Source organism: Henckelia pumila, unplaced genomic scaffold (genome assembly GCF_033568475.1).
Source record: "Henckelia pumila isolate YLH828 unplaced genomic scaffold, ASM3356847v2 CTG_461:::fragment_3, whole genome shotgun sequence".
NCBI classification, from domain to species: Eukaryota; Viridiplantae; Streptophyta; class Magnoliopsida; order Lamiales; family Gesneriaceae; genus Henckelia; species Henckelia pumila.
The window spans coordinates 11034261-11047058 of record NW_027331831.1 but is presented as its reverse complement, the minus strand read 5'-3'; the positions used below and the strand labels follow the sequence as shown (position 1 = coordinate 11047058).

The 12798-nt window shown below is 32.6% G+C and overlaps 1 protein-coding gene and 1 pseudogene across 1 annotated transcript; both read left to right on the top strand.

Moving 5' to 3' along the window:
- The first annotated feature begins 389 nt into the window (after positions 1-389).
- On the top strand, positions 390-1133 carry LOC140871990 (uncharacterized). Its single transcript, XM_073274731.1, has one exon. It carries the CDS (start codon positions 390-392, stop codon positions 1131-1133), a length of 744 nt encoding a protein of 247 aa, XP_073130832.1.
- Positions 1134-1235: 102 nt separating this feature from the next.
- The window catches only part of LOC140871988 (uncharacterized), a 54629-nt pseudogene continuing 43066 nt past the window's right edge, over positions 1236-12798 (top strand).

Genomic DNA, 12798 nt, shown 5'->3' with positions numbered 1-12798 from the left:
ATTTATATCATTTTTTACGAAAGGTCGTGTTATTTGGACACAAAACCTTTGATTATCTATGTAATCAATCCCTTGTCTGCATTACAACATATACAAAACACAATTGCATACATATTTCTGCATAATCTCTCTTCTAATCATTTGAAAGTTCTGCATATAATAGTTCGCTGAAATCAAGTAATTGTGGTGCTTCAATTGCTTGATAAGTACAGTCGTTGTATCTTAGAGACGATTGCCGATACCGATTTAGCACTTTGTAACCTGGCAATTTTGTCTTACGGAAAGTTATACTCTCGCCTCGACTTCATAATTGCTGAGTTGTAGTGTTCCAGATCCGAAGATAAACAAACAACAATCGCAAGATGAAATCCGTGTGTTTGTTTTGAAACATGTCAACCGTGTCGTTCACTCCGCTGGCTACCAATCTTGCACATGGTGAAAAACCACCAAAATTTTCTGGTGCCGAATTCAAACGTTGGCAACAAAAAATGTTGTTCTACTTGACTACACTAAGTCTATCAAAATTCCTCAAGGAGGATCCCCCTGTTGTCACTAAAGGCGACTCCGATACACAACGAAGTACTGCAGTTCATGCTTGGAATCACAGTGACTTTCTCTGCAGAAATTACATACTGAATGGATTAGATGACACACTTTATAGTCTCCATAGTTCTGTCAAAACTGCAAGAGAATTGTGGGAGTCTTTGGAGAAGAAATACGAGACAGGGGATGCAGTTATTAAGAAGTTCGTTGTTGGAAAGTTTCTTGACTTCAAAATGATTGATACCAAAATGGTGATGAGTCAGGTTGAAGAAATTCAAATTATTATTCATTACTTATTAGCCGAAGGAATGGAAGTCAATGAATCCTTCCAAGTTGCATCCATTATTGAAAAGCTACCGCCGTCATGGAAAAATTTCAAAAACTATCTCAAGCACAAACGCAAGGAGGTAAAACTCGAAGAACTCATTGTGAGACTTCGAATTGAGGAAGACAACCGCAAAACAAAATCCATACCGCACAAGAGGAAGTTAGAAGATGAATCCAAAGCTAATCTAGCAGAATCAAGTCACAACCACAAGAGAAAGCTCCCTAACAATGAAAAGAAACAAGGGAATACAAAGAAATTCTGAGAAAATTGCTACAACTGTGGCAAACCGATCGAATCACATGGCGAGAGATTGCCGACTTCCAAAGAAAGACTAAAAAAAATCAGAAACCAAGGCAAGTCAACAATGTTGAAGAAAGGTATGTACCTTTAGATGTTTCTGATATTGATCTAAGTGATGTTATCTGTGAGACCAACTTGGTGGATAATCCAAGTGAATGGTGGGTGGATACTGGCTCTACAAGCCATATTTGTGCATCAAAAGATATGTTTTCCTCCTGCACTACAGTTGGAGATAGGAAGCTATTTATAGGAAACTCCACAACCTCTGGAGTCATCGGAGTAGGGAATTTGGTGCTGAAAATGAATTCCGGAAAAGAAATAACTTTGAAGAATGTTCTCCATGTACCAGACAATCGCAAAAACTTAGTTTTTAGTTCTCTATTAAGTAAGGCAGATTTTAAACTTGTATTTGAGTCGGACAAGTTTGTTTTAACTAAATTTGGTTTTTTCATTGGTAAAGGGTACCAATACAATGGTCTCTTTAAACTTAATGTGATGAATGTTATCCGTCAAGAGACGAAGAATAAAGTTAATAATTCTGCTTACTTGATTCAAAGTTCTAGTTTATGACATGAAAGATTAGGACATGTTAACTTCAACACTTTGCAAAGACTTGTCAATTTAAATGCAATACCTACATTTAAAAAAATTCACAACATAAGAGTGAGATTTGTGTTGAAGCAAAAATGACTAAATCACCATTCCAATCTGTGACAAGAAGTACTATGCCACTTGAGTTGATACACACTGATGTATGCGATTTAAAATATGTGCAAACTCGAGGTAAAAACAAGTATTTCATAACATTTATTGATGACTGCATAAGGTACTGTAAGGTATTCCTATTAAAAGGCAAAGATGAAACTTTTGAAATTTTCAAAACATAAAAGAATGAGATCGAGAATCAACAAAGATCAAAGATCAAGATGATTCGAAGTGATCGAGGTGGAGAGTATGTTGCTCTGTTTGAAAAATTCTACTTAAATTCTGGCATAATTCATCAAACTACAACACCATACTCACCTCAATCCAATGGAATCGCCGAACGCAAGAATCGTACTATAAAGGAAATGATGAATGCGTTATTACTCAATTCAGGCTTACCTCAAAATATGTGGGGCGAAGCGATACTTTCAGCGAATCACATTCTTAATAAGATACCACATAAAGGAAAGGATAAAACTTCATATGAACTATGGAAAAGTCGCCAACCATCCTACAAATACCTCAAAGTGTGGAGGTGTTTGGCTAAAGTAAAAGTAACAAAGCCCAAACAAATAAAAATTGGGTCTAAGATGATTTACTGCATATTTATTGGATATGCATGTAATAGTAGTGCATAAGTCAACAATTTCTGAATTAAATGAGGGAACGATCATAAAGTCAAGGAATGCTTAGTATGTACAATGGTAAGTCTCGACACATTCGTCGGAGATATAATACCATAAGACAATTGATCTCAAATTGGGTTATTTCCGTTGAATATGTTAAGTCAAAGGAAAACCTAGTGGATCCGTTTACTAAAGGTATAAATAGAGATCAAATGTACAAATTAATAAGATGAATGAGCTTAAACCCCACAAAATAAATGTTTATAGCGGTAACCCAACATTGTGAATTGGAGATTTCAAAACCTTGGTTCAATGGAAAAACTAAGTTATAAATATTAGTTTGAGTACTTGGACTTTACAACCGCTCATTCCTAGAACATCCAAGTATAATAGACCTGCAACATGTGGTGATGTTAAGTTATCTTTTAATAATTCCTATGTCTATAAGGTAGAGTAAAGCAGGTTACTCTAGATAGGATATCACTTATATAAGTGCAAAGTAATGACCGCTTTGATAGAAACACTTATGAATCTAAGATATGGTATAGGGTCGAAATGGACACAACATGAGAACTAAGTATGTTAGAATTATTATTATATAAATATTGTTGAATTGGTTTACATGAAAGTTAACTAGTTCAAGACATCATGTCACTATGCAACAAGTAAATCCGACAGTATTTTACTACGGAAGGTTCAAAGCCACGAGCTACCTATCCTGATATGGTAATAATTCGCAAGAATTTTCAAGTGAGTCTGCATACATGCATAAGTTTCATTCATATTGTTGAAAAAGTTGAATGAAAATAGTTAAAATAGAGTTGGAAACGTACAAAAACAAAAAATGGTGTGCGCTCGAGCGCATATTTCTGCACGCTCGAGCGCACCTGGCCCAAAATAAAGAGCCAGGCAGAAAAAGTGCGCGCTCCAACATGCAGTTTTGTGTGCTGGAGCGCGAAGCCGCGCTGCATGGCTTTGCAGGCAGCAGTTTATCTCCGAGAGTTGCACCTCTTCGAGTCCATTTTCTTGTATGGATTGAATAACAGTTATTATATTATATATATTCATTCCAATACACATCTAAATAATTACAGATGTGGTTTCTGTTGTATCATTTTTTATGAAAGGTCGTGTTATTTGGACACAAACCTTTGATTATCTATATAATCAATCCCATGTCTGCATTACAACATATACAAAACACAATTGCATACATATTCCTGCACAATCTCTCTTCTAATCATTTGAAAGTTCTGCACATAATAGTTCGCTGAAATCAAGTAATTGTGGTGCTTTAATTGCTTTATAAGTACAGTCGTTGTATCTTAGAGACGATTGCCGATACCGATTTAGCACTTTGTAACCGGGAATTTCGTCTTGAGAAAAGAGTGTTATACTCTCGCCTCGATTTCATTCCTGTTGCTGAGTTGTAGTGTTCCAGATCCGAAGATAAACAAACGACAAATATGACTGGGCACCATAGTTCAGTGATATTTGATTAAATAATTGATCGTGTGTGTGTGTATATATATATATATATATCAATGTTCTAAAAAGCGATATGTGGTAGGCGGACGGTGACCCACCGCCTAGTGCCTAGTGCCTAGCCGCTTAGGCGACCGCCTAGACGGGGCCTAGGCTGTTTTTTTTAAAAAAAACCTAAATAATAAATAACTTGAAATATTCATGAGTTTTACTATAAAATATAATAGTTTTTAGTTTTTTTACCAAAATCTTATAAAATTTTAATAGTAATAACAACAACAACAACAACAACAACAACAACATCGATATTAATAGATATCAAGTCTTCATATGTAATATGAGATTTAATTTTTTTTTACTTTATTTTTTGCGCTTCTTTTTTTTTTCTATATATGTTTGTTTCTCGTGTTGCGTCTCTTTTTTTTAGTTTTTTTTTTAATTTTTTTTATAAAAAATAGTAACCGCCTAGGCGGCTTGAGCGTCGTCTAGGCGGAAGATTAGGCGGAAAATGCCTAGAGACATAGCCTACCAAGAAAGCGAGGCGGTGGGCAACCGCCTAGCGCCTAAGCATCGCCTTTTAGAACACTGATATATATACTGCAAATCATTGTGACTAATTATTTAATTTTATGCAGATATTTTGAAGCATTCATCATAAAATTAAATATTCGAAATTAAATTGGTGTATAATACAATGGCCGAAAATTCCCGTTATGGCAGTTTTCATAAATATTTTAATTTTTAAGTACAGACAATGTTTTTAGTAATATTTAAAAATTATAAGTATCGTGCCCTATGGTACATGAATAAAAAAAGTGGTCAAGAATATTCTGTTTATTATCCATGGCTGTGAAGTAATTAATTCCATTATATTAACTATTTCTGGTGACATAAAGTACATATGTACACTAGTTGATTTAATGATTTATAGTCGATTAAAGATGATGAACTTGAACCTAATTTAACTTTAAAAGTTAATTAGTATAAGGAGAGAATTATCCAAACCTATATATGTAACTCAGAGGAATTTTATCTAATCGATGTGAGACATCTTAATAGTTATCTGACATCATCTGAATCTAAAATCTTAAATTTAAGATGAAATCTCGAGTTTGAAACTCAAAGCTAGCGAAGTGAACATACCTGAAAGGTGAGAGCTCGGAAAGGAGAAAACAGAAATTGAAAAATCAGACTTGTAAGCCGATTCTTATGTTTAGTAGGTATTTCCTAATTAAGTTTTAAAGACAATTTATTGTGTTTAGAATAATTCTCTATCTGAAACCATCCTTGTTGAAATAGTACTTCAGTTTGTTTGTAGTTTTAATTGCATTCTGCTTATTTATTTTAGAGGGTACCTGACAAAATTAATGTGAAATCAGGCACAAAGTTCCACATTTATTAACGAGGGTATATATATGCTCATATATTTTTGGGGAAATTGGGAAAAAATCCCTACACATAAAATAAACTTGAAGATCAGTACCCATGTAAGGGATTTTTATTCTACACTCCCTGCTGCACATAAACACTTTTTCCTCACTCCCTATTTCATATTTTTATTCATTTTTTAAATATAATATACTATTTTTCTCATTAAACGTTATTTTATATCCCCTTCGTTTCTCTTTCCTCTACCCTTCCTCATTCTCACGCTCTTCCCCTCCTCTTTCGCCGTCGATGACAGACAGAAATCTCTACTCCAAATCATCCACCGTCCGACTTTGCCAAATCTGCTCCATTTGATTTCCATTGCGTCGCTTCAAACTCATCATAAATTCTCTCTTCTCTCTTCCTACCTGCACTGCTCTCGATCCGATCCCTAACAACTACCATAGCTCCTTGTCGGCGCCGCCGTATTCAATCGCCATTAATCGCTTTCAACCCGGTTTGCTCTATTTCTGATTTTTTATGTTATGTGTTTTGTGTGCTTATTAATTTGTAAAGTAGGATTTTGGATATTGAAATTTGGTGTAGAAAATGGGATCTAGGGTTACGATAATGGATTTTGAGATATGTGTGTGTATAGTTGTGCATATGGATATGTGGGTTGCTTTGGGATTATTATGCACTGTTGATTCTTCTTACTTGAATGAGTACGATGTTTTATCGAAATGGCTCAAAACAATGAACTTTGACTGATGCAAACAATAAACAAAAATTACCAGAAAACAAAACTGCCAAATTAAGGACAAAAAAAGCTTGAAAAATATTGGAGGGGGAGTTGGGGATAAACCAATCTTACCTTTATTTTTCTTCATGAAGCCGATTTTGTTTTCCTTTTTCCCTCATTCTGACAGTTATTATTGCTGCAATGTTTAATGGGTTCTTGTTATTTTTGTTTGAAATCGACTACGATAGCGTGTGTTTTATGGTACTGCTATATTGATAGTCGCATTGGTCATTGGGGCGGTGATTTGAATTTTAGTTGATTGGTATTTGGCGAATGCGACTGTGATTTTTGAATCAAATTAGGGGTTTGCGCCATTGAAGATGAGCACTTATTTAATGAAGGAGATGAAAGAAGTTTGAATTTCCATTAAAAAATGTATTATATATACTTGGATGAAATCTAAAATTTTTCTTGAAATTAGAATCAAAATCATATAAATAAAATATTTGTCAAAATTTTGTTTGTTTTTGCGATTGTTCGTGCACTTTGTGCCGAATTCTATTCGGCATATGTTGGTTTCTTCTATTTATGCCGGTTATTTCCTCATATATTTATTGTTTTTAATGAAATTGTGATGATTTGTTTTCGACATGTACTGATTTTTTTTTTTTTTGAATTATGCTGATTTTTTTAATTTTGCTTATTTTGAAGCATTGCATGATAATCCGATGAAATCTATTAAATTATGTTGCTTTTCGTTATGACTTATTGCGCATTGTTTTAGCTTTTTATTTAGGAATGGTTCAAAAACGAGTAGGATCTGAGATGAAAGATAGTACCCGGAGGCCATATGAGACAACAAGTCGTTGCTCTGCCTCAGTATTTTGGGAAGGACTAAGGAAAATAAGAATTAAGTGAACAATTTTGTTGGTGTATTTTGTACTGTACTTTGATCGTACGGATAACTATGTTGATGAAGTTGGTACTGTATTTTGGTAGAATTGATGTTTAATTTTTATTTATAACTATGTTAATGAAGGTGGTACTGTATTTTGGTGAAATGTGTGTTTAATTTTCATTTATAACTATGTTGATGAAGTTGGATGTTTAATTTTGGTAGAATAGATTTTTAATTCTCATACCATAATTAGTCGTACCGTTATACTTCATTTTCAAGCAAATGTACTGCGTATCATTATAAATGGTACTGCGTTTCTGACCAAGCACCAACACCAATGTAAAATATATATGGAAGATGTACCAAATTTAACAAAATCTCATACCACAATTAGATGTTATTATACTTTATTTTCAACCAAAAATTATTACGTATCGTTACAAATGGTATTGAATTTTTTTATCACGCACCAACACCACAATGTAAAATATGTATGGAAGATGTACCAAATTTAACAAATTCTCATACCATAATTAGACGTTATTATACTTCATTTTCAAGTAAAAGTACTACGCATCGTTACAAATGGTACTGTATTTCTGATCACGCATCAACGCCACAATGTAAAACATGTATGAAAGATGTACCAAATTTAACAAATTCTCATACTACAATTAGACGTTATTATACTTCATTTTCAAGAAAAAGTATTATGTATCGTTACAAATGGTACTGCGTTTCTGATCACGCACCAACACCACAATGTAAAACATGTACGAAAGATATACCAAATTTAACAGATTCTCATACCACGATTAGAGGTTATTATACTTTATTTTCAAGTAAACGTACTACGTATCAATACAAATGATACTCCGTTTTTGAACCACGCACCAACACCACAATGTAAAATATGTATGGAAGATGTACGAAATTTAACATATTCTCATACCACAATCAGAGGTTGTTATACTTCATTTTCAAGCAAAGGTACTACGTATCAATACAAATATTACTGCGTTTCTGACCACACAACAATACCAAAATGTAAAACGTCTGTAAGATGTACCAAATATAACAAAATCACATACCACCATTTGACCTTATTATACTTTATTTGCTAGCTAAATTACAACGTATAGATATAAATGGTACTGTGTTTCTGACCACACACCAACACCACAATGTAAAACATGTATGAAAGATGTACCAAATATAACAAATTATCATACCACAATTTGAAGTTATTATGCTTTATTTGTTAGCTAAAGTACTACGTATATATATAAATGGTACTGCGTTTCTGACCACGCACCAACACCACAATGTAAAACATGTATGGAAGATGTACCAAATATAAAAAATTCTTATACCATAATTAGACGTTATTATACTTTATTTTTAAGCAAAAGTACTAAGTATCAATACAAATGGTACTGTGTTTCTGACCACGCACCAACACCACAATCTAAAATATGTATGAAATATGTACCAAATTTAAAACATTTTCATACCACAATTAGAAGTTATTATACTTTATTTGCTAGCTAAAGTACTATGTATAGATATAAATGATACTGCGTTGATGACCACTTCATTTTCAAGCTAAAGTATTTTGATTTATACTACAATTAGACATTTGATGTGTAAACATGTGTTAATCACCATTGATGATACAAAATTAGGACATTGGATGCATAGATAGAGTTGTTTTAACCATATATATTACAAACATATACAATGTATACATATACATGTGTTTATTAATCACCATAGATGCTACTAAATTAGACATTAGAATTCATAAACATGTTAATCAATCATGATTAACATGTTTATGCATTTGATGTGTAAACATGTGTTAATCACCATTGATGATACAAAATTAGGACATTGGATGCATGGATAGATTTGTTTTAACCATAGATGTTACAAACATATACAATGGATACATATACATGTGTTTGTTTTTAACATATATGGTTAAAACAACTCTATCTATGCATCCAATGTCCTAATTTTGTATCATCAATGGTGATTAACACATGTTTACACATCAAATGTCTAATTTTGTAGTATAAATCAAAATAATTTAGCTTGAAAATGAAGTGGTCAGCAACGCAGTACCATTTATATACGTAGTACATTAGCTAGAAAATAAAGTATAATAACGTATAATTGTGGTATGAGAATGTATTAAATTTGGTACATTTTCCATACATGTTTTATATTGTGGTGTTGATGCGTGGTAAAAAACACAATATCATTTGTATTGATACATAGTACATTTGCTTAAAAATGAAGTATAATAAGGTCTAATTGTGGTATGAGAATTTGTTAAATTTGGTATATCTTCTTTACATATTTTACATTGTGGTGTTGGTAACGTAGTACCATTTATATCCATACGTAGTACTTTAGATTGCAAATAAAGTATAATAATATCAAATTGTAGTATGAGATTGTGTTATATTTGGCACATCTTCCATACATATTTTGCATTGTGATGTTGGTGCGTGGTCAGAAATGCAGTACCATTTATATTGATACGTAGTACTTTTACTTGAAAATAAAGTATAATATCGTCTAATTGTGGTATGAGAATCTGTTAAATTTGTTACATCTTCCATACATTTTTACATTATGATGTTGGTGCGTGATAAGAAACACAGTACAATTTGTAACGATACGTAGTACTTTTGCTTGAAAATGAAGTATAATAATGTCTAATTGTAGTATGAGAACTTGTTAAATTTGGTACATCTTCCATACATGTTTTACATTGTGGTGTTGGTGCGTGATCAGAAACGCAGTATCATTTGTAACAATCCGTAGTACTTTTTTTTTTTTTTGTTGAAAATGAAGTATATTAACGTCTAATTGCGGTATGAAAATTTGTTAAATTTGGTACATCTTCCATACATATTTTACATTATGGTGTTGGTGCGTGATCAGAAACGCAGTACCATTTGTAAAGATACATAGTAATTTTTTCTTGAACATGAAGTATAATAACGTCTAATTGTGGTATGAGAATTTGTTAAATTTGGTACATCTTTCATACATGGTTTACATTGTGGTGTTGGTGCGTGATCAGAAACGCATTACCATTTGTAACGATACATAGTACATTTTTGCTTTAATATGAAGTATATTAACGTCTAATTTTGGTATGAATTTGTTAAATTTGGTACATCTTTCATGCATGTTTTACATTGTGGTATTGGTGCGTGATCAGAAACGCGGTACCATTTATAACTATACGTAGTACTTTTGCTTGAAAATAAAGTATAATAACATTTAATTGTGGTATGAGAATTTGTTAAATTTGTTACATCTTTCATACATGTTTTACATTGGTTTTGGTGTTTGGTCAGAAACGTAGTACCATTTGTAACGATACGTAGTACATTTGCTTGAAAATGAGGTATAACGATACGTCTAATTGTGGAATAAGAATTAAACATCCAGTCTACAGAAATTAAACTTTCATTCTTCCAAAATTAAACATCCAACTTCATCAACGTAGTTATAAATTGAAATTAAACATCCATTTCACCAAAATACAGTATCACCTTCATCAACATAGTTATAAATAAAAATTAAACATCAATTCTACCAAAATACAATACCAACTTCATCAACTTAGTTATCCATCAGATCAAAGTACAGTACAAATTACACCAACAAAATTGTTCACTTCATTCTCATTTTCCCTAGTCCTTCTCGAAATATTGGAGCAGAGCTACGGCTAAGTTCCTCATACGGCCCCCGGGTACTAGCTTTCACCTCAGATCCTACTAGTTTTCTAACCATTTTTAATTAAAAAAATAAAACAGTGTGTCATAAGTCATAACAAAAAGCAGCATATTTTAATAGATTTCATTGGATTATCATGCACTGCTTCAAAATCAGCATAATTCAAACAAAAATCAGCACGTGTCGAAAAAAGATCATCACAGTTTCAATAAAAACAAGAAATATTTGAGGAAAAAACCGTCATAAATAGAAGAAACCAACATATGCCAAAGAGAATTCGACACAAATTGAACGAAGAAGCGTAAAAACAAACAAAAATATGATAAATATTTTATTTAATGATTTTGATTCTAGTTTCAGGGAATATATATAGACACACACGCCCCTAAAAATATAATGACACCATATACTACAACAACAAACCACAAACACAAATCAGACATAAACTTGCACGAATCACACAATAACTATGCAAATTCATAAAAACAAAAAATTCAATGCATAACCACCAACAAACCAGTAACATATTGGATCGAATGTATTGTTTTAATATTTGCAGAATCAACTTTACGATATAAACAAGACTGCAAAAAAAAAAAATTATTGTCAACTTAAAAATGAATATCTTAGGATCGTTTTAATACAACAAATTACCTAAAAATATTCGTTCCAGAATAAATCAATTTCAAACCATATAATAAAAAATATTTCAACAGGCTATGGAATCGAGAAAAAAGATAGCAAATTTATCAACTTGTTTATTCTAGCGACTCTGTTTGAATTCTTGCAATTGCTTCCACCACAGGAATCGTAGTATAAATCAATTCGAAACCAACCATATAATCAAAAAGTATTTCAACGAGCTATGGAATCGAGAGAAAGATAGCAAATTTGTCAAATTGTTTATTCTAGGGATCCTGTTTGAATTATTGCAATTGCTTCCACCATATGCGTTCTAGTATAAATCAATTCCAAACATATAAATCAATGTTCAAGAAATGGCAAGGGAAAACATCAGATGAAATACCAATCTTAATACTCTCACAGTCACTTGATTTGCATTAGCGTCGTTGGCGGGTGGGCTTTGACGACTTGTGTCATTTTCTCCCCAAGTGGCAGATAGATTTCAGAATTTCATTGTTTGCACACGTGTCTTTGTCCATGATTTCCCATGGATAATGGCTTCGGTTGTTTGTTGCCCATTTGAAAGGAGAGATGGTGCAGCCAACAGATTAAAAATAAAGAGAATGGAAACCAAAAGGGAGAAAATAATTGATCAAAAGAATCGAATCTGCCAAGGAAGATGGGAAATTTCGGTTGTTCATGGCTCAAATTCATTTTGTGATGAAATTTCTTGTGATTTTTTAAATGAGATTTTTTTGTAGATCCAAGACTAGCCACGAAGAATAAGAGAAAATGAAAGAAGAATGAAGGACTTGTGGTTGAGCAGCGGCGAATCATTGCTTTGAAATTTTTCAGATTGGGTTTTCGGTTTGGGGCGTTGAAAAACGATGAAGAAGAGAGGAAGGAGAGTAAGTGCTATGGCCAATGAGAGATGTGTAGAATAAAATTTAATGGAAAAATAAAGAAAATGTGAAATGGGGAGTTAACAAAAAATTTGGTGTATCAGGGATTGCAGAAAAAACCTTTATGCTCTAGGGACTGATCACAAAGTTCATGTTTTTATTGGAGATTTATTTACAATTTGCCCTATATTTTTTCTTGACAAGTATAGAATATACATTTTCATCGTAAAATTTAATTCACTCTTCCATTTAATTTATTCTTTTCATACAAATTCCTCGTTTCATTCAACGTACAAAGTATTATTTGATCCTTAAAAAAAACAAAGAAAAAAAGCTCTGGCCCGGTCCCATTTTACAGATTATTTTTTCGACAGAAAGAAAAATTCGATGTTACTTTTCGGGAATGTAACAACCTAAACTTCTTTGCATCTCATGTACAAATGAATTTGGGCCATGGATGTTTGTGCACGTAATATACATATGCTAGTATCGAATGAACCATGGTGAAGGGGTCATCG